This window comes from Passer montanus, unplaced genomic scaffold (genome assembly GCF_014805655.1).
Source record: "Passer montanus isolate IOZ18808 unplaced genomic scaffold, ASM1480565v1 scaffold21, whole genome shotgun sequence".
Classification (NCBI taxonomy): Eukaryota; Metazoa; Chordata; class Aves; order Passeriformes; family Passeridae; genus Passer; species Passer montanus.
Window position 1 is genome coordinate 11332348 of NW_024366703.1, and position 25475 is coordinate 11357822.

General features: G+C 37.7%; 1 protein-coding gene across 2 annotated transcripts in view; it reads right to left on the reverse strand.

The window, feature by feature from the left end:
- Positions 1–25475, reverse strand: part of LOC120501922 (nebulin related anchoring protein) — a 46682-nt gene that overhangs the window by 17338 nt on the left and 3869 nt on the right. For both annotated transcript variants that reach the window (XM_039708716.1, XM_039708714.1), the window contains exons 5-25: positions 25010–25114; positions 24218–24325; positions 23292–23396; positions 22631–22738; positions 21561–21665; positions 19290–19394; positions 17431–17547; positions 15968–16075; positions 14980–15087; positions 14176–14280; positions 11769–11867; positions 11161–11265; positions 9861–9968; positions 8945–9046; positions 8231–8428; positions 7905–8009; positions 5538–5636; positions 4422–4526; positions 3868–3975; positions 2957–3268; positions 1817–1921 (exon numbers count right to left, since the gene is read on the reverse strand). In XM_039708716.1, the coding sequence (XP_039564650.1) occupies positions 1817–1921; positions 2957–3268; positions 3868–3975; positions 4422–4526; positions 5538–5636; positions 7905–8009; positions 8231–8428; positions 8945–9046; positions 9861–9968; positions 11161–11265; positions 11769–11867; positions 14176–14280; positions 14980–15087; positions 15968–16075; positions 17431–17547; positions 19290–19394; positions 21561–21665; positions 22631–22738; positions 23292–23396; positions 24218–24325; positions 25010–25114 (2520 nt within the window). The remainder of the gene's footprint in view (positions 1–1816; positions 1922–2956; positions 3269–3867; positions 3976–4421; positions 4527–5537; positions 5637–7904; positions 8010–8230; positions 8429–8944; positions 9047–9860; positions 9969–11160; positions 11266–11768; positions 11868–14175; positions 14281–14979; positions 15088–15967; positions 16076–17430; positions 17548–19289; positions 19395–21560; positions 21666–22630; positions 22739–23291; positions 23397–24217; positions 24326–25009; positions 25115–25475) is intronic.

Sequence of the window (25475 nt, forward strand, 5' to 3'; positions counted from 1 at the left end):
GGTTCTGCTTACCTAAATACTCCAGAACTCAGGATTTTAAAATATTTTCTACAGTACTTTAAATAGAGTATGACCAATTGTATTTTTAATTTACAGTTCCTTTAAGCAAGAAATTATAGACAATTGTAGTATGTTAATAATGGCAACTATTTAACTTATTGGTTAGGGGTTTAGGTTACCTCCTTAAACCTGCAGCAAATCTGTGCAGTCCTTGACACAGCACCTAATTCTTATGGCATATCTTCTAGATAATGTATTAATTTTTCTTGCTCTTAAGGACTCATAGTAGCTCTGAGAGCTTCTTGATCCTGTTATATATACATAATTAAGGTGCAGGCAGTTCAGTGGAAAAATCACAGTTTTTCCATTTGGCCAGGTTACCAAAAGATTCCCTTCATGCAGGATTTGATTTAAATCCATCAATACCTTTATCACTTCTCCAAATAGCACATACTAAATTTTCCAAATGCCTGAGACAAATTAACGGCTTGTCATTTTCTTTAAACTGAGCTGTGACCCACAGAAGTTCATTTGAAGCAACATCTTGACCCTTCGAAGACTAAAAATACCAATGTAAAACACATAAACACTTTAAAGCATTATAAACTTATAAGTAATGTTTTGGTTTCCAAAAGTAATATCTTAAAACTGAGCAATCTTACTGAGTTTAACAGGGAACAAAAGTGGTTTATGCCTTGTCTTAATCAAATTTGGAGACAAAACAGAGTTGACCAGAACATCTCTGGAAAAATTGCTGGAGATTATATCCTGGCAATTGTTTTTTATCAGTATTAGAAGGACTGGTATGTAAGAAAGGACAAGGCTCATAGCAACCTAACATTACTTAATACTCACAAAAAGGTTGAGATGAGCAGCCTTGGGGGTCAAATTTCTACTCAGCAGTTTTCACTACTGAAACAGGCAAATGGAATACCCAAATAGAATTCACAGTTATATTCCAGCTGGCATTGCTGTAGCAGCTTTTATAAGGCTATTTTGCTTGACACTAGCTGAGGATCTCATTTATTGTGTGTAAAAAAAATCATCCTTCTTCACAATGGATGATTACAAGGAAGAAAAAAAAATAGTGTTAGCAATCAGTCAGTTGTAAAAGGATGACTATTTTTCTGAGACACCACAGACTGAATGAACACATGATTCTTGCATCATAGTTATTGAAAAATCACAGGATTCAATCTCTTACAGCAACAGATTTGGCCAGCAGGACTACTCTGAAATACTATGAACCTTTTAACCATTTCCACCAGAACTTCATTTGAAGGCCTCATGGGACAGGCTCAAAGTATTGTAGAGTCTGACTTGTCCTGTAAGTGATATTGGTTAAGGGAGAAATAAGGATGAAAACTATTTGGGCTGATAGATAGCTACAGACAGAGATATCTATATGAATTTCAATAGCTAGCATGAACACATATGAAAAACGAGCAAGAAGGAAACGTGTATCTGTTACAAAAGAAGGTTCTGGGTCCAATGGCTCCATCTTTTCATCATCTCTCCTGTTTTGGTTCATTAAAAAGGTAGGCTAGTGGGTAGCAATTGAGCACTGTTTGATTGCCATTATTATTCATAATATCATTTGTCACCTACTTTGTTTTTGCAAAGGCTATATGGACTCCTACTGGTATGTGTTTGGTATCTGGTTTCCCTCTAATTACCAGTCCTATCCCTGGTTTTGAGGGCTTTCATGTGGTATGCCTTTTTCTTTCCCCTTTGAGTGGAAATTATTTTAATTTTATACAGACATTTTGCACGCATTATGCAGCAAATTCTGTTACATGCTGTCATGAAATCTCACCTCACTAATGAGTTCTCCTGCCTTCTTAGCCTGTTCCACATTTAATGACCCAGTGGCTATCCATCCAGCTCCTTTCATCCAGTTCAAATCTGCTCTGTATAGGTTCTGACAAAGAAAAGAAAATGTCCTATTGTTGGTGTTCATGGACTTAAAATGCCATTAAAGGATTCAGACATCTCTGGAACAACAACGAAGTCAAATTAGTGCCTGCTTTTGTTTTATTCACTATTGCACAGTTGCAAGGAAAGCAAAAAAAAATACAGAATGAAATAGAAATATAAGGACTCGCCAGCACTTGTGCAATATGCCTTGCAAAGTAATTTTTAAAAGTAGTCTACACCTTATTGTTGTTCGCAATTTTTACTCTAACTTCAGTTTTATTGCATATGGAGCACTCTTTAAAAGATCATCCGTGACTTGGAATTAAAAGAATATGGCACTTAGCATTTCCCTAAGCACACCCTTTGGTTTTACTGGAGAGAAAGCATTTTGGTTTGTTCGTTTTCCCACGTGTCTTTAAGGAAGAAGAGTACAGGAGCACTTCTCGCCTTCCTCACAAAATCTCTCCTACCAACAGCACTGCATTTCAAATGCTTGGCTGTAAGTCAGGTTTCTCAAAGGTGTCACAAAGGTTTCAGCAGCCATACCTCAGCAAGGCCTGTACACATTTCTATCTCATTCTCCTTGAAAACTTCTGACTTACAACCTCAGAATGGAAGCTGTTTACAGTATCAGACAGTTCATCTGATGGTTACATGTGGTCTCCATATGGAATTTTATCACCAATTTTATCACCATACATTATTTAACCTCCTTGCACATTAGGAAACAAAAATAAATGTACATCATATAGGAATCCTAGTGTTTTATTAGCATTTGAAGTAGGCTTTGAAGAAGCCATGCTCATAAATGGAGTTATAACCCTCCTCCTCCAGAAACACTGCACAACTTAAGCATACCTCTTGAGGAGATAAGTGGTTAATAGTTATTGTTAATACTCACTGTTTAATAGCTGAAAAATTAGGTGCATAAAGATTTCATGGCATTACAATCATAAACATCTGAAGAAAGTCAGCCCTAAGTGGGGCTGAGAGTGGGCAGGATGAGAGAGGGTTGAAACAGGTGAAGCTCTGGACTTACATCACTCTGCAATCCGTAGGCCCACTTGGCCCATGCCACTTTCCTGTCAGTAGGCAGGGCTGTGTACTGGTGGAGAGAGGTCTTGTATCCTATATCTGTGGCCAGATTCTGAGCCTTTTTGGCATGAACAAGGTTGACCATATCCATGGGGATCTGGAACTGACTCTTGGTGCCCTCAAAGGCCTTCTTGTACTCCAGATCACTCTGCAACTTTGACATCTGCAGGGAATGAGCCATCTGCGAATCTTCCTCCACAGCTTTTACTCCAATGAGCTTACCCTTCATCTTCTCATAACCCTCCTTATATTTAACCTGTGAAGAAGAAAACAGACCAAGAGTAAATGATTTAAGCTGCCAAACTGACAGCTCTACTGGGAGTAAAGCTGGGTCCTCAATACAAGCAAGAAAAAAGATCATTTGCAAAAGAGAACTGGAATGCCTTAGAAATTAGTGTCTGTAAAGAACAAGCCCTTTCTTGATGATAATAATGTGTTCACAAAAACCTGTGAGAAATATTTTCTTTTTGGTTCTCTCTAGGAAAAACAACATTCTTGAGGCACAGAGGTCAGAAAGTTCTTTCAGGAATTTTCTGGCCAGGCAGAGATGTATTAAGTTATGATGTTTCACAGGAGATTTCCACTTCATTTTGAGTTCTAAAATTCACCCTCGGGTCAAAATGAGAATAGGAAAACACAGTCAGCATGTGGGGAAATCTCTGAATTGCTCAGAGCAAACCTTCTGACTAATTACAGAATGCCAATCACCCAGACAACTCCTCCATCGCTCCTTAGCATGAATCGAGTGAGGGTGGCTCAGGGCACTGAGACATATGTGACACATCCCCAACACTAGCAGCAACCTGGACTGTCAGCTGTCCTAAGAAAAAGGAAGCTGATAGAGACCATACTCACATCACTTGCCAGATCCCTCTTTGCCTTAGCTGTCAAGAATGACAAAGCATCCAAACGAAGCACAAATCCTTTTTCCTTCTGCTTCTCCCAGCTACTCCTGTAGAGTTTCTAAAGAGATGACAACAGCACAGTTTCTCTATTACTATCAATCCTTTCTATTTCTTCTATAGTCACAGTGAAAGCTCTCAAGTAATGAGTCCCTCCTGCACTCCATGCCCAGAAACAGTATGACTACAGATCAGATACCGGTGCCCTCCCTTGAAAATTCTGTAACTGTGGTTACTGCAACCCCAATATATCACTGGTTCCAGTGAAACTGTAAGCATGCCACTTGCCTGGAAGCATGTCAAAAATGCACAACTTCAAACTCTAGAAGTGGCAAGTCTTCAAAAAAGCAGATGTAACCGCTATTTATTTGGAGCATGGAATTAAATTTCAAGTTTTTATATTTAAACATGAGGTCCTTCTCTGAGAAAGAACAAAACTTTTATCTACAGAACAATTATTTCACAGCAGCTGTAACTATTCACAGGAGTTAGGGAATCACACAGTACCTCACTGATATTGGCAGCATTTGCTTTGGCCAGCATGAAGACAGGATCATCTTTGCTGATGGTGTACTGATGAAGAAACTGCTCTTTTCCTGACCTGTAGGCAACCTGTCCACAGGAAGCAAAGCAGGGTCAACAAGCAGTAGTCCACATTAATGTTGAAGGAAGAGTGGTTAAAACACCCCAAATATCCAAGGATTTGTAAGGGTTAACTTATTTGGGAAAGTTATTCTTTTGCATCTTGAACTTTTGTGTTAAATATGGAGTTAAAAACTGACCTACAGAGTCAGGTTGACTAAACTACTCATTGTTAAATTTCAAGGAAGCTGTGAAACAGCACATCTATCAGGATACTTTATCTCCCAAAGTTAGCTACTTATCTTGCTAAAAAGCCGACAGCAATTCATAGTCTATACAAAATGCATGCAAGAACATATTTCACCTAGTGTTAAACTGCAGCTACTTCTTGTAAATGGGACAGAGAAACAGAGAATTCCAGGCATGAAATGAAGAACACTAGCAATTGAATCTGCAGAGAACATTTGTGACCTAAATGTAATTGCTGACACAATACTCCAGTGAGGACTAACATTACAACTTTGAAGAACACATCAAGGACCTTTTATGATCTGAGTAGAAATCATCCTCATTTTATATCCCAGGGCTACAACAGCAGAGAAATGAACTGCTCTGTTTTAGCCCATGAAGTTCTTGGAGGAGCTGTTGAAAAGCTATGAAAATATGCCTCATTCACAAAGTGTTACACTTCTTACATCCCACAGAAGAAGAAGTCCCTACTATAAAGCTCAAAATCTATGGTTACTATTCTGTTTTCAGCACACACAGAAAGGCAGCTTGTCCAGCACACAAGAGATAAGCACACAAGAGACTCCCAATGGTGCTTGTTTTTTGTTGCTGTTGTTCTAGTTCAAGGAATTCAAGGAGAGAATTAATCAAATAAACAAATAAAACCCCTTACAATTAATCTGAAGAAACTTTATATATTGAAAGGCTTCATGACTGGGGGCTCTCTTACCATCACACTGGTGTACATGTGTCAGGAATGACCACATTATGGCTAAGCTGCTTGCAAAGAGACAAATTCAGTCAAGGACTTACATCACTTTGAAGTTCCTGGCTTTTCTTGGCGTGCTTGATCTGAGAACTGTCAGCCACACTGGTGAACTTCAGAGCATCAGCCTTCTGCCTGTACTTTGTCTACAGCAAATTAAAGCAAGTTACACAAAATTTTCTACAGTACTTGCCCTCCCCCAAAAAAAGGTATCACTTAAAAAAATACATGAGTGATAGAGCCAGAAGTGTCCTGTAAATTCCCAAGACAGTTTTAGCACAGGAATCAACAAGATAAGCTTCCAAGCACTACCCACTGCTGGTATTTTGGGGTGAGGAGGGCAGTGCACAAGTATGTGCCAAATGCACTGCTGCTGACGCTGCAGGCATGGATACCTTTGGTGCCAGATGTGCTGTCTACATATCTTACAGGACCTAGGTGTAACAGTGAGTGGAGTTCACGACCTGGGTATGACTTAAGTCAGGACCCAAGAGAGCTGATAAGCCACACAGTCAGTGTTACAATCTCATTTCCTTACAAGTGTCTCCTCAAGAACATGCATGGGTGGTTCAAATCACTGAACATATGTTACTGAGATATTTTTAAATTATTAAGGTGATAATAATTAAAGCGAGCTATTTCAGAGTCCTGAAATTAACTTGAATTCAAAATCTTCCCCATCGTCTCAAAATCTTCCTTTTTTCAAAGCAGAGCTAGGCATAGACATTGCAGTCAAGGCTTTCTGGGATGAACAGCTATGAGACACCTCCACAAGGCCCAAGTCTCAGATGTGGGAGAAATACTGTTCTTTATTCATCCTCTGGTGCCAGCACTTATATAAAATCCATTTGAATGGACAAATGTACATAGAGACTAGTATTTTTAATTTGGTAAATAAGACTGTCCATAGTTTCATTCCATTTTGCATTTTTGTTTTACATCTCAAACAAATTGAAGTGAATAGAAAACTTTAATTGACTTCATAAGGCTTTAGAACAGGTCTGGTTTAAATTAATATCTTTGCCCCAACCTTTTGCACCACTCATTTGAGAGCGAGCTAACCATCCTTTCTTTCCTTGAGATAGTACAAGGAAATGCAGGACTCTGTTTGAAGACCACAGTGTGACTGGAGAGGCCAAGCAAACTCTTCTTGTATACTTTAACTGAATTCTTATTCTACCAGTTCAGTCATGAAGTGGGGCATTCCACCCAGAAAGGGTGTAAATGCTTTTATTTCACTATCTGGCATTTCAGGAGAGAAATTCTTCTGTTTGAACTGATGGGTGAACAGATCAGTTTACACTGTGTCTCTGCTAGGGGAACACAAAATAGAAGTTAAAAAAGCATGCAGCACTTCAAAGAGGTGCTCATCGCTTTATTTTAGAAACCTGGAAGGGAGGGCGGCAGATTAAAAACAGCATGTTTTGTCACATTGCATGGAACACAATGTAGTGACATCCTGCGAAGAAATGACAAAACACCAGGCTTTGTATGGCAGTAGAGATCTCTAAAATAATATCCACCAGTCTCCAGTTCAGGTGACTGGCAGCCGCCTCGTGGCCTTGCACAGCGCTGGAATGAAAAGGCAGATCATTGTGGATTAAATATTTGTGGAAGTGATTATCACTACAGCACACCCCAGAAGCAGATGTCAGTAGCAAGACACCAGATCTGAAGTTGCTGCTCTTCTTTTGTTTCTAAGATGTATTTTTTCTCCTTGTAGGAGTAGAGAGAGGATGTCAGAGACCCAAGGTGTCAGAAAGTGTGATCGCCAGTAACTAACCAGCTTCTGTTCCTCCTTCCAGAACTAAGTGGGATTTTATCCTTCTTGTCAAACTTCCCCTAATTTATTCTTCTCTCTGTTCTCTAGTTTTCCTAGCACTAGTGAGACTGCTCAACCATAGCTAAGAAGCTGAGGAAGTTTACTTCCATAAGGTTAATGGCAGTGCAAAACCATGAGTTAATAAAGCAAAAGCAATGAAAAGCAGGAAAAGCTGAAGCTGTCAGTAAAGTCACAGCCCCCACTTCCCAAGGAACAAGGAAATTTTCAACTATGGCTAACAAATATCTAAATTTTCAATACTGCTCCTTAAAGCCTCTTTGTACTTCATGCAGCACGTGAAACTCAGTGGAAATTCAATGCTGATCTACAGCACAGACAGGAGAATGAAAAGAGGTGGAAGCACAAATACAGAGATTTCTACCTCACAGATTAGTTTGAAACTTATATAAAGGGAAAATGTCATTTTAATCTCTAACCCAGGACTTTTTAAACTAAATTATGCCCGTCAGTTTTTTCCATTTCTCAGATATTCCTTGTTAGGAATCCCATACTTATTCCACATAATGTAGCAGAATAAGTGTGCATGAACCTTTGAACAAAAAACAGACAGAAGCCTGAGAACTTTGCTTACCTCACTGACTAAATCTCCTGCCTTTTTAGCTTGTTGGATATTAAGACTTCCTTCTGTGATACATCCAGCTCCTTTCATCCATGTCAGATCTGCCCTATATTGGAGCTGCAGAGGAAAATTACATTATTGGCACAGAGAACATGAGAATAACGTTTGCAAGTGAACATGTGCACCCATTCCAGTTTCAAAGTCCATTGTAAAGACATTTTTAAAAGCCATAGTACAATCAGACAATGTTCATAAGAAACAAGAATTAACATCAAATGGGAAAAGTTATAATCTCTTGTACTGTTTTTAATAGTTAACCTGGGTGTACATCATCTTACATCACTCTGGAGACCATAGGCCTTCTTTGCCCACTTGGTCTTCATATCTTCTGGAAGCACAGTGTACTCATGGAGTCTTGTTCTGTAATCCAAGTCACTGGCCAGAGCCTGAGCCTTCTTGGCATGCCTCAGGTTTATCATATCCATGGGCAGATGGAAATGGGCCTTGCTCTCCTCAAAACCTTTTTTGTAGGCAATCTAGACACAGAAGTGAAAACAGATTGTCTGCATCAGATATTACAAAGTTATCTCAAGTCACCCCTCTTGTTTGGTCCTTATGCAGACCAAACCCCAAACACATGTGGAAATGTGTGGAAACACATGTCCTAGCAGGCAAAAAAATGGATGCCAGGGTAAATTTTCTAAATTCTAGAGACATTTTCTCTATTATAGTAAATCTTACTTTTAAACATACCATTACAGACTTGAAAGTTCTGTGTTGAAGTGTTTATACTGAGGTTTTAATATGAAGATATTTCATTCATATTGGGGTTTTAACAGGATGTTATTTTCCTGCCCCAAAATAAGGGCACCATTGCCCAAAATCCCCTGCTATGCAATCATTGCAGATTAACAGATGGTGAGGGGAACCAATTTTGTTAGATACTTCCAAGAATTTTTTACAGTGAGAGCAGTAACAATGGTAGATCACACAGTGTTACTGAAAGCGTCTTAATTATGAAAAACACATTTTAAGTAAGAGAAATAATTTACCTCACTACTCATCTTGGCCACCTTCAGAGAGTGCAAAAGTCTTGAATCCTTGGTTTCAGTTGCTTTTCCTTTTGTTTTTTCATATTCTTCTTTATATTTAATCTGTCAAAAAAACCCAACAGCATAAATTTACAAATATTTCCAATTACCCATGAAATAAGCAATATGTTTGTCACTGGTGATTTAGATGGTCAAAATTTAGAAGAGATTAGTCTGATTCCCTCATTGTCACTTTAAATTTCCCAGATTTTCTCAGAAATTCCAAAGATGCAGGATCAGTCTCATTTATGAGATCTTTAAACTCATTTTTTAAAGCTCAGCCCTCTGAGGTGAATATGCTTATAAACTTTAATTCTTCTGATTAGCTAAATTATCTTGCTCTTAGAGGCAAAAATAAGAAATCAATCCAAGCAAGGAATTCAAGACTTGATTATTTCAATGAGGCAGGATTTTAGAATTCCCACCACTGCTGAACACTTTCCAGCTGTAGAAAAAGTATCTCCCTTTTCTGCCTCTCCACGGGTTAAAAATCTTGATATAAATTGTTTAGAAAGCTTTTGTTTGGCATTTTTAATATACATATATTTATGTTAAGGAACCAGACTAAAGAAATATGCATTCCCTTTGTAGTAGATGATAATGCTATTTTTGAGGATATAAACAATTCAAAACACTGAATTTCACTATGGGTTCATTATGTAAATTTTGCTTCACTCTGTACACACAATGTAAAAAAAATTAATTTTTGGAGAGTGAAATTTCCCAGCAGAATCTGAGAAAGTTTCCATTAGCCATTGAGAAAATGGACAGCCAAATGCAGGATTTTAAAATCCAGATGAAGTGAGCTATGCCTTATTTCCCTGAACTATAGCTACTTATATAAAGAATAATTCCCAGGTAACTAAATGTAACATACATCACTGGCAAGATCCCTTGAAGCTTTGGCAGCAAGCAAAGGCAGAGAATCCAGTTTCATTTCAAAGCCCCGGCCCTTGCTCTTCTCCCAGCCTTCTTTGTACTTAACCTGAGAAAAAAGACAGCAACATGTCACTAACACAAACACACAGGAATTTCAAACAAATGTGGAAATGACTCAGAGAAAAACAGAAGCATAAATATGCTCAGTCCACAAACTGGGACCTTCTTAACTCACAGCTCATTGTCGTTTTGAGCTAATTAACTGTCTAGGATTGAGTCAAAATTTTATTCTTAGAGTTCACAGGCACTTAATGTCCCAGAACATCCAGCAATAATTCCCAATTTCAGACAGATAGGGGAGGAGGGAGGGTTTTTCAAAATTGCTTCTGGTTATGTCTAGCTATGAAAACAGTACAGATCTATAGGAGTTGATCCATAGGAAGAACAGATTGTGCTAAGAACCAGGTTAACACTCCACTCATTTCAGGATTTTTCTTTCCCACCCCAGTCTATAACTGGTCAAGTCCCATGCATGGAATTTGAAGGTGCAGCTTTTTACATGAGAGAGCATTCAAAAGGAATCCAGCTGGTGTGCCCTGAGACCACCCACAGGGTGAAGCAGAGGTCAGAGCAGCATCCCTCATGGTCAGATTGTCTCAAAAGCACACTCATGAGCCACACTGTCTCACAAACACCAGTGAAATGCATGAGAATCAATCCTTAACTTCTGAAAGTTGGTGGAATAATAGTTTTTAAGTAATAGTTGCTTAAGCTCTTTCTCAAGATTTCACTTGAAATTCCATTAAAGCAAAATCAAGTATGCCTTCATCCACACTCTGCAGGCACCCAATGAAGGCAGAAGGTTTTCAGGAAGCCCCAGTTTCTGGATTTGGCCTTTTGCATGTTTATATTTATCCTGCTCTTTATCAAGCCCAACAGTGGGCTTGATCCAAGTTGGCTGACGTCACTGTTTCTTTCCATTGACTTCGAATTACTAGAACTGTGCAAATGTTGGTTCTTCATACAAATTTCACCTCAGAAGCAGTTAATTTTGTGGAGTGAATACTGATTTACTGGTTTAAAGAAATTCAGATCATCAGAAAATACCATGGAAAAAAAGTCTAGAGGTTTCACTGCCCTTGAAATTGGATCTCTGTCTATTCTGGGCACCATATTTCATGTTGTTTAGTACAAAGCCAAATGATAAATGCTTCCAGAAAGTGTGTCACCATCTTTATATTCATTTCAGTCTATTAACAGCATCACGAATGCCAGTATTTCCCCAAGGCTTGCCTTACCTCACTGTATAATTCAGCATTGGCTTTGGCTTTCACTAACAGTGGTACATCCTGAGGTAGGGTGTAATTTGATTTTGTCTTCTCATACTGGGCTCGGTAGTTCACCTGCATATGTTGATAAGGTCAACAAGAAACTCAGTTATTTTTAACTTAATAAAAATATAAAATTTAGACTGAATAATTGCTGTTAAATTTCAGGTTATGTGTGCCATAAATTATAAATACACTCATAGAAATTTGTAATGCAAGTATGAAGGCAGTAAGGCTAACTTTTATTTAAGCAGTAGGAAGTAGACATTTACTCTATAAATAAAAAAGCCACTGATTATCTTTAAGCACAAAAGATATAATTTAAAACCTTGCCTTAATAAATACACAGAAAATAATTTCTTAAAAAAGCACACTGATACAAATCTTAAAAATGGAGACAAATCTACTGGTATGCTTGCCATACTTTTGAAAGTGACTTTACTCAATATGTATTCTTAGTTTGGCTATGTATCTGCTGAACAACTGTTAGGATAAAACACTTAAGGCTACAAATGCTATGAAATTAAATTATCTCATCCTTCTAATAAACAATAGGGGCTAAAGATGGGAGAACTTACATCACTGAGCTGCTGTGCATTTATTTTGGCTTGAGCAATTTGTGGAGTAGTGGCCACAGAGCTGTACTTCAGCTTGTCTATGCTTTGCCTGTAGTTTACCTAATTTAAAATAAAATTTAAAAGATATTTAGTAAAGGATAAAATGGTCAGACTGGAAAATAAGAGATTGAATAGATGAAACTTTAATAGCTAATACTCTGGATAAAATATTACTTAACTCATGATAAATAGAGCTGAGGAAAATGCCAGGATTTCTTGGATGAGAGCTGAGTTAGTGCTCTGAAAGTTTCCCTGTCTGAGGTCACAGTTTTTATCCCACTCTGAAAATTACTTCACTTATAATCCCTTCCTGTCAAACCCATAAATTCTTATGAAGATGCAGCACCAGCTGCAAATCATTGCTATAAAATCCCTCAAATCATTGCTGTAAAACTCATATTCTTAACCATCATTTAGTCAATTTTTATCTTTATCAGACAATAATTATTGAAACTGTCTGTGAAGAGGTCTGTCCAGTGTACCACTGGGCAGAGCAAATGAAATCTCTTATACTTGGTCTTTACTGAGTTTGAATGCAATAAATTAACCACAGAATTTCTCTGTGTGGTCAGAGTTTTGTGTGGACGTTGAGAAAAAATACATACTTACAGTACAAAAAAAGTCATTTTAATGTCAGCCAACAAGAGGACTGAAGCCCATTAAATTGCTAACACATTAATATGGTAGCCACAACAATAAGTTCTGAAATAAATAAGTTAAAGTCCCAAATTATGCATTATAAAAAAATCATATGACTCTTCCAATCAAACCTGTTGCTGCAAAAGAACTCTTTGCTATATTACAAAACACAATTATTATTCTCTGTAGGCCCTCATTAATATTCACTGTACTTAATCACCACTTTGCAAACATTGCAAATCACATTGTTTAAAACTAGTTTCTTAAGAACACTTCTTTCCAGTAAAGTGGAGCATATTTCTGGAGACTTTGAGTTACTGAAACTATTTCAATGCAAACCTTCTTATCTCCCGTATCCTCACATAAACTTCCTCATTCTGCCAGAATGATAAAAGCTAGGAAAAAAGGCCTGAATTATCTCACAGGTCCAAAGTGATTAAGGTACTTAAAACATTGCATTTGCTTCCTCAGAGACAGAGAGAATTTTAATTCCACAGAAAGGGATAATTTCTTTTTAACTGAAACTGTGTATTTATTGCTACTTGTGATTGCTTAGTGTATGAGAGAGGTGTATTCCTAAAGGAGTTCAGAGCAAGCATGTTGGTTATTTGGGAGTGCACAAGTCCTAATGTGCACAAGACTAATGCAAAATCCTAGATCAGGACTGGTGCAACTGAATCTCCATGGCCAGTGGAATTATGTGTTTCAAATCCTGATGCTGACTATCAATTGTAGAGCCACCAGAATTGCTAAAATGTTTTTTACATTTTGGACATGAATTTATGCTTACCTTGTACTCTTTAAGAACACAGTAAGCAATCAAACACTGAATTTTACTGTTCTCAGCTTTTATAAAGGCAAAGCTGAAATTACTGCTGTAGAGGCAAGAGTTCATCTTAGATTTGAAGTACACCCAATACTTCCTCAAAAACATCAGGGCCCCCAATTCTAGCTCTTCATGCTACCACCCTTGTCTTGGAAGAGATGTTTAGGCCCAAATAAATCTCACACAATGTTAATGACCTCCCTAAGGCATAATGCTCCTGGTTTCTTTGCAATTCCAGTGTAAAGACAGGGGCTACATGCCTTAGGAGGTCAGAAATGCCCTGCAGAGCTGCTGCTCTCCTCCTGTTGATTTTCTAAGCAATCCCTGTGTGCTCCTGGCTGAGGCACAGGCTGAGTTGCCAATGGTAGAGGAGAGCAGTCAAGCTTTTAATGCTTGTCAGAAGTGAAATGTCACACTTTCACTTCCCAGAGTGAGGGGCACAGGGGGCTCCTCTCTCAGGGACCAGGAAGGTTCTGTGACCAACCCCTTCCCCTCCAAAGGGGAATCCAATCCCCAGGGAATCCACAAAGGATTGTTTTAGCCTCCCTGTGCTTTAAGGGTTGATGCTGCTGTTGAAGCTGCCCCAGGGTGGTGAGACTTTAGCAGCACAGAGCTGGGATAGGGCAGCAGTCACAGATATCACATCCCTCTACAATCTGTGCTGAACTGACACCAGAAACAGGACACGGCAGCACTTTCTACTGCTCTGACACCTCTTGACACTGCACTTTTTTGCTTTAATTTTGTTAGCAGTGGCTGTTTGCTCCTGTCATTAAATCCTCATTTGACACATGCAATCTATCATAATCTCTCCTACAGAGAGATGATAAGCTATGCAAGTCATAAGGGAAAAACAAAACAAAAAAAAAACAAACCCAAAAACAAAAACATAAAATTATTTACATCTTTCAAAGGGACCAACTTTCTTGTTGTCTGGTATGAAGGAGTGAGAGTAGCTGGGTAATTGTAGTCAACACCATCATGTTTGTAATCAGACTTATAGGCTATCTGAAACACAAGAAGAACAAATAAAAATCTTTTTTTTTTTCAGCTGTCATTTGTTTGAATAATTATCAGTCAAGAGGAAAGGAGAAACAATAATATTAATATTAAATGCAAGAAACAAAGTAAGTTCAATGTCATGAGTGACAAAGAAAATGAAATTATTTGCATAGTTTAGCCACTAATTGATTCTTTTTCAGCTTCTCAATTAATCCAATGCCAACAGTGGGAGCATTAACTTAACTTCCACCTATGACACATCTCTTTTATCTTTCTGCTTAGTTCTCAAGCTTCTTACAGATTTGTAAATAATGTACTTGAAGGAATGGTATGTAATGAAATAGCTTCTTGACTAACCCAGTAAATTAAATTAGAATCCAGAAATCTTCATTAAAGACTGTTTTTTCCAGCAAAGGTCTGACCCTGGGGGTGGTGGCAAACAACCTTCAGCATCCTACTGATGTCAAAGAAAACTGAAGGATCTCAGTATGTTGCCAGATCACTGAAATTTCTTATTTTAACTTCTTCCACACAGTGGGCCATAAAACAGTACAAAAGGGTTTCCAGAATTTCCCCTCTTTTCAACATCTCTATCCATCAGATCCCCAGTACAGTATGATCTAAAGTTTTCTATCAACTTAATTCTGGAAGAAACTGAAAGACAAGGAGGCCACAAGCACACAAGTGTGATTAAAAGGGACTCACGTTGCTTGCCAAGCTGCCAACTTTCATGGCATGGAGCATCCTCTTGTCCATGCCGATACCCACATAGTGACCTTTCATTTCGTTCTGGTAAGTTTCTTTGTATTTAAGCTGTACCAAAAAAAAATTTAAAAATCAGTTTTTCTAGTGAAGAGTTTTAGCTTTTAAGAGTTTCCATATTTTACAGCAGGGAGAGAAATTGTTACAGCTCTGGTCTACTAGTGTTGCTCCAATAGAGGAACTCATTATTCCACAGCAGCCTTGGTATTTTAAAAAATAAAAGCCAAACCCTCACTGAGTTTCTTTTACTACAATGTACAATTTACTTGCTCCTCATATCACCTAAATGCCACATAAAGAAGATACATCAGAAATAAATACTAGAACAAAGTCCCAGGGGGACAATATTTGTACATTAAGAAATGAAAAAAATTGGGTTGTTTTGATGCAGCTTTCCACAGTCCCAGAATAGGGGATTAGACAAGAAAAATTGATTGTTCAACTACTGTATGGCAAAATATTTACTCTGGGATTTCAGAGAATGGTAAGAGGCAGTGTGAAACAAAACTGTATTTCATGAGAAACCAGAGGTTTAACTATTAACACTGATTATTTTCACACAGTAATTATGTTTCTCCCTGGCATGAATTCTGGTGAAGCATTTTCTGCCTACCTGTCCAGTCAGGAGATAGACATGAACAATGAAATAAGTAATAATTATGACAGACAAGAGTAACAACTCTGCTCCTTCTCTAGATCAGCAGTACCTGGTAAGTGACCTTTCTTCCAAATACCATAATAGTTCTTGTCACAATCCTAAATAAAATGAGCCCCAGCTATACATCAGGACACACTAGGAGAAGTGTTGTACAAAACCAGGCTAAAATGAGTACTAATCATATTTCCAGCACACATTTATATGAAACAGATGTCCTGTGATTCCAGCAGCTACCAGAGCAAGCAAGCCACACACAAGGTACTGAAAACTTACATCACTGGTGAATTTTGAGATCTTGCTCATATTCTTGAATTGTGGAGTGTCACAGTAGTTCATGCTGTAGCCTTTGTTGTTGTTTCCAAGATCCTTCTTGTACTCCACCTTAGTGACAAAAATGCACAACGGGAAGCTATGGTAAAACCTTAATCTCCTCTATCAAGTTCCTTCACATACTTTTTATTAGGCAGACCCACTGTTCACAGATTTTGACACATGGTGTTCATCAGATGGCATGTGATGAAAATTAATATGAAGAGAATATTCATATACTCAGTTCTCATTTTACAGACAAAAGAAATGCAATTTCATCCTCTGCAAACTATACCAGACAGTGACAGGAGGGAAACTATTAACAAAAACAATGATATACAAAGAAATTCTAAGGTGAGTGTGGAGAAAATGAGCATGTACAAATGTGCCATGTACCAAATTCCAGCAAGACCTCAGCAAGAGCTTTTGTACTCTTACAGTCATTCCTGTTTAAGGAACTCAGCCTGTAACAGCTGCAGTGAAAGACTGAGAGATGAGAAGAACTCAGCTTGCTTAGCTGAGGAAATCAAAGGCAGAGAGAAGAAAATGATGTATTTGTAAACCTCTCAGAAAAGTAACCATGCAGGGAGAAGAACTTTTTAAACTAAAGGGCAATGCTAGCACAAAACACAGTGGTAATAAAGTGGACAGGAATAAATGTAGGCTAGAAATTGGAATAGGAGGATTATACAGTGCTGTGTCGAAGCAGCAGGAACCAGGAATCATTGGCCCAGGAGGCCCCTTCCAGCCCTACTTCCAGGGGTTTTTCATTATTGAAGGTTTTATACTTTGACATCTCAAGAGTATAAGTTTTTAAAGTGCCATGGGGAAGTTCTAGAAACTCACATTTATTAATAGTTTTATAGCTGATATGACACTATAAATAAATTAATAATTCAGAATCTACTGAGAATTCTCTTGCAATCTTCCCTTATCAAGCAGAAAAAGAATCAATTATCAGTGACTCACAGTCTTTCACAGGATGGAAGAAAACAGAAATCTGCATAACCAGAATGATATAAATTTTGTCTCTTCCTATTTTTTGATTATTAGAATACCCTCTGAAACACTCTAAGGTACACACCAAATTTATTCTGAAGCTTTATATCGTAACATCATATTAAAAGGTTTGGGGTGGGGTTTTTTTTTGAGATTTCAGTTCTTTATGTGGTCAGAACTAGAATCACTCTCCTGGGGTTAATTTCCCACACTTTCATACAGATGATTGGAAGGGCCAGAATGCAGCACCTAAAGATCTGTTCTTGAGCTTTTCTCTCTAGCTGCTGTACTACACACAGATAATTTTTGTTATGTACAATGCAGTAAGAACAACAGCTTTTTTTTTAACTTGCAGTCCTTACTCATCAAACACAGATGTTTGTATGAACTGCTCCCAAACTTGTTAAGAGATCGATTCAAGCCCTTACCTCACTGACAAGCTTGTTAACACTTTGGGCTTGTTTAAGGACCAAGTTGTCTTCAGCTGTTAGGGAGTGAAAGTGAGCTGCACCTTTCATCTTGGAAAGATCTTTCTTGTATTTTATCTGAAAAGAAGTAGGGAGAATTATAAAATAGATGTGCACCTTTTCATCCTTACTATTTAGACTGGCTTCATGAGTCAGGATAATATCTTCCCTGTGCTTGCTTTGATAAGTAAATGGAACTTGCCAAGCTGAAATACTGTATTTGCTACCTTGAATAACCCAAATATAAACCCATAGCTCTTCATAGTCCCTCTCAGGACATTTTACTAGATAGCATTTTTTATAAATTTTTGACATAGATTGAACAGCAGTGGTTGTTGTTCATAGCTTGAGGAGATTACTGGCAGATTCTGGCCTGCAGCTTGTGTGCTCTTCTATTAATGAAGTTAATCCTCGGTACTTAATTTTAGTCAGAGGATTACAGATAGTCATCAAGCAGTCTGCAAACTTTTCCTTTGTAGAAACCAGCTTTTTTAAAAAGCTATATATTTTTGTACTTTTAGTGTGTTTAAGGGAATTATATTTCTCTACGAAATCAAGATTGAAATAAGGGATTTTTAAATTAAATTTAGACATCAGGTTTTTAACATAAATTGGACTTGGATGGGAGCAGAGAGGTAGTACTTGGCCTTTTATAAATAATTTTACATGAACTGAAATACAAAGTGGTTTGGTTTTTTTAATTTTCCAAGTCTGCACGCATTTCCTCAGGCTTTAAAACTACAAGAAAAGTTGGTAAGTACTGCAGTGTGCAAATGTTACTTCCATGAAGCAATCCTCCTCTTCACTCTATGTATTATAAATTAACGAGGAAACTACTGACCATTAGCATTTTCAAAACCTATGAAACTGTGATCTTTATCTGGAAAGGTTAAATATTTCATGTTTAACCAGGGGATCACTGAGTTTGTCATCAAACTGGGATTGGCCACAGAGGATTTGAGGTGTTTTATATTCTCACAGTGATGAGCTCAGGTAACAGAACGTGACTGCTCCTTTCACTCCAGTTTATTGCTTGTGTCTAGTCCAGATTGATACAAGCTGAAAGGCTCCACCATCTGTTAGGTCCCCAGAAGACAGACTGAGCTCATCAGCCCAGGCAGCCCCATCGGGGACAGCTGTCCACACTACAAAAGTTGTCACTCACAGGAGCCCTCAGAGCAGCCACGGGGTACTGACCCACAGACTGACTCATTTTTGTGTCACTGCCAGAAATGGTCTCCCAAAACAGGGCTGAGGCCCTCTAATGGATGGGCTGGATGTAGGAACCACACACCACCACCTCTTTGCCAATTCTTTAGTTTACCACCCAAAACCAAAAATCACACCCCAGAAATAAGCTCCCTTTTGTGAAGTGACAGTGTCATACTCTATGCTTCTTTTGCTCCACATGACTTGCTTTGTGCTGGAGGCACGATACATCAAAATATCAAAACCAGTACAGTTCATTCATCCTCCATTTATTCACTACTGGGAATACCACAGTAGTCCACATTATGATTAAGGCAGTTGAAGGTTTCATTAATAATACAGGTGCAGATTTGCCAGGAGGGTTAACCTAACAGTAGGGATCCCCATTAGTTGCTACATCCATCTCCTCCCTCATGCAAGCTGGAGCGGTGCCCCCTTCCATTAATGGATATTATTAATCCCCTGAGCCATCCAGTTCCCAGCAATGCAGCAAAATGTCACTTTTGTTTACTTCTCAAGTGCAGTTTTAGCATCCTCCTCCCAGGCACTGCTCTGACAAACTGCTGGTTTTAATTGTTTATGAATTGTATTGATTCAGGTTTCATACTTACATCACTTGCCAATTCATTTGCTTTCTTGGCATTTTGATAAGCTGGAGTGATCATAGCAGGAAAGCTTCCTTTCCCTCTGCGTTCCTCAAACTCATCCATATATCCCTGAAGAAAATTCAGACTATTTACTCATCACACACGAGCAGGTGGGGCCATGGGTTATTTTACAAAACCCCACAGTCCTTGTTAGTAGGAAGGTTCATGCCTTCAATTATTTTTTTAATTGAAAAAATGACCAAAATATAAGAATAAATTCACCTGTTAGATTACTTATGCCTCTGAAGCTACCTGTGCTACATTCCAAGAGAAATTTAGATAGCTATTAATAAATGAAGGAGAGATACCTAGATGTCAAAATGCCAAACTCCTTAGTGAACAAAATAAAAAATTCCATTTGTCTGACCAAAAAAACCCCAACTGTCATGCAAGTAACACCCTTAAATCCATCTATGCATAAGTTTATGTGTAAATACGTGACAATTTGAAAGCCATTTCGATAGTTTAACAGCAAAATACTGGAGAATTTTTTTTTTTAATGTAATGGACAATAATAATCTCAAAGCCTTCTATGGCAAGATCTGGGGAGAATATGGAGTAAAAACAAGAATACAAACAAGTGAGATAAAGTGTAATGTGTCCTCTCTGCAATATTTGGTAAATCTTTTGTAGTAAAGGGGCAGTTTGAGTGAAAATAGAATGTGCCATGAATAGAATGCATGTCAAGAATGCTGTGGAGAACACAGATAGGAATGGCTACAAATATCTGGGATGTCTCTTTCGTGTGTTCTCAGTGCAAAACCATCCATTGTTGGTCATTCTGGGCACCATCAAAGTCATGTTTTAAAATAGGTCACGCCACAAGTTTCTGGACATTATTGCACATTGGTGAAAAATAGTTACAATGGCATTAAATTATTCTATAAACAGGCCCAGAAAAGATAAAACACAGTTGAATAATCAGCTAAGTTAGTTTCTTAAAATACCATTAATGAGTTTGAATTCTCCAGACCAACCTGTCTTTTGCTTCTTTCTTAAATACATTTTAATATAATTTCCAATATTGTGCATATATTCAAAGTTTCAGAAAACTATTTTAGCTACTTTTAATATTTTTAAATATGAACAAAACAGATGTTCAGCACAGGAATTTTACTGTAAGATTCCTTAAATTGTCTCATGTTATATACATAAATGCATGTACATATATATATCTATATATATCTGTCTGATGCACACTGAATTCATTGTTAATGATCTCAACAGTTAGAAATCTAATCTCTTTACCCATGTTAAGTCACAATTTACTCTGAAAGATCCATTAATTTCAGTGACTCTATGTTATTTGACTAATAATATCAGTATCCAATCTATAAAGATTAAAACTCAAATCGAATTTGAAGTCCATGACTGAAGTTTCAAAGACACTTTCAAAGAAAGAAAACTTAAATTAATTCTAAAACAGAAGCATTCTAATGCTTGGAAATGTAATTAGTACTTTTTCAAATTCATTTTATTTGTTTATTCTTATTAAAACTTGTAGCAGTTCAAAAGACAGAAGTAATTGAAGGCTTCATTGCTACAATTCTAAACCCATATTCTTCAAGGAGGGTTTGCTTTCCACAGAATACTAAATGTAGATTTCAACAGAAGAAGTTAAGAAATGTAAAATAGCAAAGGTTTTAGGAAAATACAGCCCCTGGTTGCTTAATTTCTCCAAAGTATATGGACCCACTGAGGAGCAGGACAAAAACCCCTGAGATTAACCGTAGAGTTTTCTTTATATAACACCACTATTCAATTCCTTTCAAATTCCATTTAACTGCATTCAGTTCTATATAGCTGTGCTATTCCCCTAACCTAATTGGAATTTGAGTGCATTTTGGGCAACCACAAAACCAATTGTATTCCCTTAAAAATGAAACATAAGCAAAACGAATGCCACTGACCAAAACAGAACTAAAGCCTATCTGGTTCCACAAATACAGAACTACAGCTTGTCAGGTTTGTAATTCCCCTTTTGTAGAGGAGGTGAAATCTAAGAGATTGTGTATCTAAGAGATTGGGTGCTGTTCACACATATTTAGAGCTGCAAAGCTCCTAAGATTTGTGAAAATACCCACAGGGAAAAGTAATACCTAACTATCTGCCAGCTTTCCACCATCTCACACAGGAAAACAACGTGCAAACAGGTGTCACCAGTTTCTAAAGCCTTGAGCAATCAGCTGCAGTAACGACCAACACCAGCATAGCTATGTCCTGTATGCTGCATACCTGTCCATATTGATCTGCATTTTCTCTTGCAAAAGCAACATCTGTTCCAGCTGTATGGCTGGCTTTTCCCTTGATCTCTTTTTCATACCTTTGATGATACTTCACCTAACAAGAAGAAAAGGAAACAAATAATCCAGATAGTCTGGTTCACAGATGCTGCACAATAAATAACAACCAATGGCATTCACATGTTGTCAATAAAGGATTGTCAAAATTCCCATTGCCGCCAACCTGCACAAGTCAAAAATGCCACTTGAAGATCTAAAAACAGAACTAGTGGTGTACTTAATAATGCACTAGGAGCATGGGACTTGCCATTTCAACCCAGACCATTGGGTCAATGTGTTCAGCACCACCTGCGTAACAGTGGATAATCCCTGATGCTCCAGCAGTTTAAAAAAATAGAACTGATTGTAATGCAAATTCATGGTTACCACAGAGCACTTTTTTACCACAGGGTCACCTGAACCCCATCAATAAATGGGTTTGTTTCTGAAAGATGCTTTATCCCCAGTGATAAAGGGAATTTTAGGCAATCAACCTTAAAGTTTAGACCAAGATTTGCACTACATTTGCTGAAGTCAAAACAATGCCTGTAACCCGATGCTGCCCTTTAATCACCATGTGTGTTTGCTAACAAAAGTGAAGGGTTTTCCATAGATCAAAGGCAAATAAAACCATTTAATTGTTTTAGAGTCAGTTGATTTTACCTTCAAAATTACGGATCTCTTCTTTTCCTCAATGATTCTTATCAATGTTTTAAATTCACTTCCTTTGAGTTATATGCTCTTCCATACATTACCTTCTCCAACAAAAAGAGCTTTTCTTTCAGTTTCCAATAACAAAGCACAATTAACTGTACATTTTGAAGGAACACTGATGTCCTTTTATGGTGCTTATTAAAGAGTACAGGAGTGTTGTGGTTTTGTTATGTTTGGAAAGGAAAAGAAAGCCAGTAAAGATCAGTAGGCCATGCTCATGGAATTTCTGCCACCAAATGTTTTAGTTCAAAATTTGTGTGACAGTTTAATATTTTCTTTCCCAAAAGAGACTTTTCTTTGGGCACTTACATCACTGGCTAATTCATTAGCTCTCTTGGCTATTTGATAAGCTGGAGTGATCATAGCAGGAAAGCTGCCTTTTCCCTTCCGTTCTTCAAAGTCTTCTGTGTATTTCAGCTGTAAAAATTCAAGACAGTTCAGGAGCAATTAGAGCAAATGTGTCTTGATTGCACACATAAAACATCCTTAAATTTGCAAAGTCAGGCATGTTTGATGGCTGTCATCTGCCAAAAGGAAGATGAACCATGAAGTCTGAATATTTGCAATTTGGTCTTTGACTACACAATCACACATCTTCTGCATGGCCCCTTAGTCTTGTTCAGGGTGTAGGATGAAGAGAGTTCGTTAAAGAAAATACTTAAGGTGTCTGCAAGATGCCTGCTTTATATATGTTAGAGTCAGGCAGCTTCTTTCTTTTCTTTGCATGACAGCCAGTTGCTGGGTGTGGAACAGCCTGGTTCCCCAGCTTCTGTTCTGACAGCCTAAAATGGCCTCAAATTGAATGTGGTCTTTGTAACTGAAAGCATTAAATCCTTAATGGTAAAATTACTCTGCCTTTAAACTATTATTTTTTTATTTTTCTTTGTGTTCATATTTTCAAGTAATTTATAAATACCCTAGGAACCACTTGTGGAGCCAAAACCAGATCAATCTATTTTCTTTTACTTACATCACTTGCAAGATGTGCTCCAGCCTTTGCATGAAGTATATCTGGAGTGTCTACAACAGAGGTGAACTTTGAAACTCTCTCTTCATGCCCACGCTTATATTCCACCTGAAGAGGAAAACATATATATCCATATTACACCCAGTAAGCACCAAAAGTATATTTCCTATCAGAAGGCTTCAAGAAAAAATGAGCAAAAGCAGTCATGACACTCTCCACTCTCCACAGTCAAGCTATCCATATATTTAAGCCCCCAATTTCCTTAAAGTGAATACCAAAACCAGACAGAAATGGACCCAGATATTCAAATTTTCACTTCATTTATGTGAGCCATACATTTGATTAAAATACCATGAGAACAGTCATTAATGTCCCAAGATCATACTGCAATGACATTGTAGATAGTATCTGCAGAATACAATACAATACTTTAAAATCATTTTTATGGGATTTATTTTTGGCTTATCTTTTTCATATGAATTGTTCTTAAATAAAGCAATTTTCTGTGCATAAATTTAAAGTATCTTGTATATGAATTATTTTCAATCTTACAGCTATTTGATTTCAAATAATAAAGTGAAAAATGTCAAATGTAAATAATTTGATGAATACAGCCATAATGGGAAAGCAAAGATAATGAATTTTATGAACATTCCAGTGCAAGTCACAATCTTTTCAGTTTGTGATAAATTATGCAACAGTTGCTACATTTTCCAGGAAATATTTACATTGTCACTTATTCTATATGATTGTCTTCCCTGGCCAAGTGCTTCATTAACCTTGTTTTCTGCATCGTGTTAACATTTTCTCACTTTGTAACAGTATAAAAAATGTTCACCACAGAATCTAACATCTCAAGTGAATGGCCTGAACCCAGGATTCTCCAAATTCAGAAGTGTAAAATATAATTAAAAACCCTTGTGACTTACATCACTGCTTAGCTGGCTGGCTCTCTTAGCAACCTGATAACCTGGAGTGATCATAGCAGGGAAGCTGCCTTTGCCTCTTCGTGGCTCAAATTCTTCTGTATATTGAAACTGGAAGATTAATTTTTTTATTAGAGAAGAATCCTCTGTACTTTAATGTGACTCTTCTTTTCATACCTGCTTCCTAAAGGTATGCATCACTTTATTCAAAAGAAAATAAATTCAAGAACTTCCACTTTGTAAGTTATTAGTTACAGCTATTTCCTACATAAAACAGAAAATATTTCTCATTTGTATCAATTATCCACTGTTAATTGCCTATGCTGATTAGGTCACTAACCCATTGTATGGACACAGTCATAATTAAGAAGTAATTTAGAAGTGATTTTCAGCAGTCATGGAAATTCAGTCAATGAAAATTCTGGTCTGGGGAAAATACAACACATTTTTCATGAGTCCTGATCTACTGAGGGAAAGAGCACTGCCTCCTAGATCAGATCACCTCAGTTTGGTCAGCAGTTGAAGTGCTTCTGAGTTACATAAATATATAAATGTGTGATGGCAATAAAACTCTTATGTGACTTTAATTGTTTGCATGGCTAAGTATTGTTATTGACAGAAATAAACATGTCAGTCTCGCCTTTGGAAACAGCTTAACAGAGTATAGACAGACCTTCCAGATAGCCTTCCTGCAAACCTGGAGGTGACATCTTACCAAAGACTGACTTTGATGCATTTCTAAGTATTCACAATGTGAGAGATCATGAAAATAAAGCCAAACATCAGTCCACTTACTCCAGTCAGAGCCTTCTGTGCCTGTGTTATCTGGACCATCTCAGGATCTGGGATTGTTCCTGGGTACCACGATTTTCCTTCCTCATAGGCAGCATAGTAGGCATTCTACGAGACAGGAACTAAATAACTACCTGTCTTCAGCCTGGTTTTAACACTCAAACAGCTGATCTGACAGAAGAAAAAAAAGGAAGCACAGAGTGCTGTGGAAGTGGAATTGTGCAGCACAAGGCCTGCACTCCACATTCCTTCAGTGCCAAGGCAGAACTTGTACAGCAAGAACTGACATCAAGATGACAGGATCTAGGATCCTGGAGTGAAACTCAAAAAACACCCCCTGGGAATCAGATCTCCTGCTGTGAAGCTCCAGTGCCAGTAGAGAGAAGACACATAGACTGTGGCTGTGCATGCAGCAGCCCCAACAGCTGACTACAGACACACTCTTCCTTCCTCACCTTCTGATTATTCT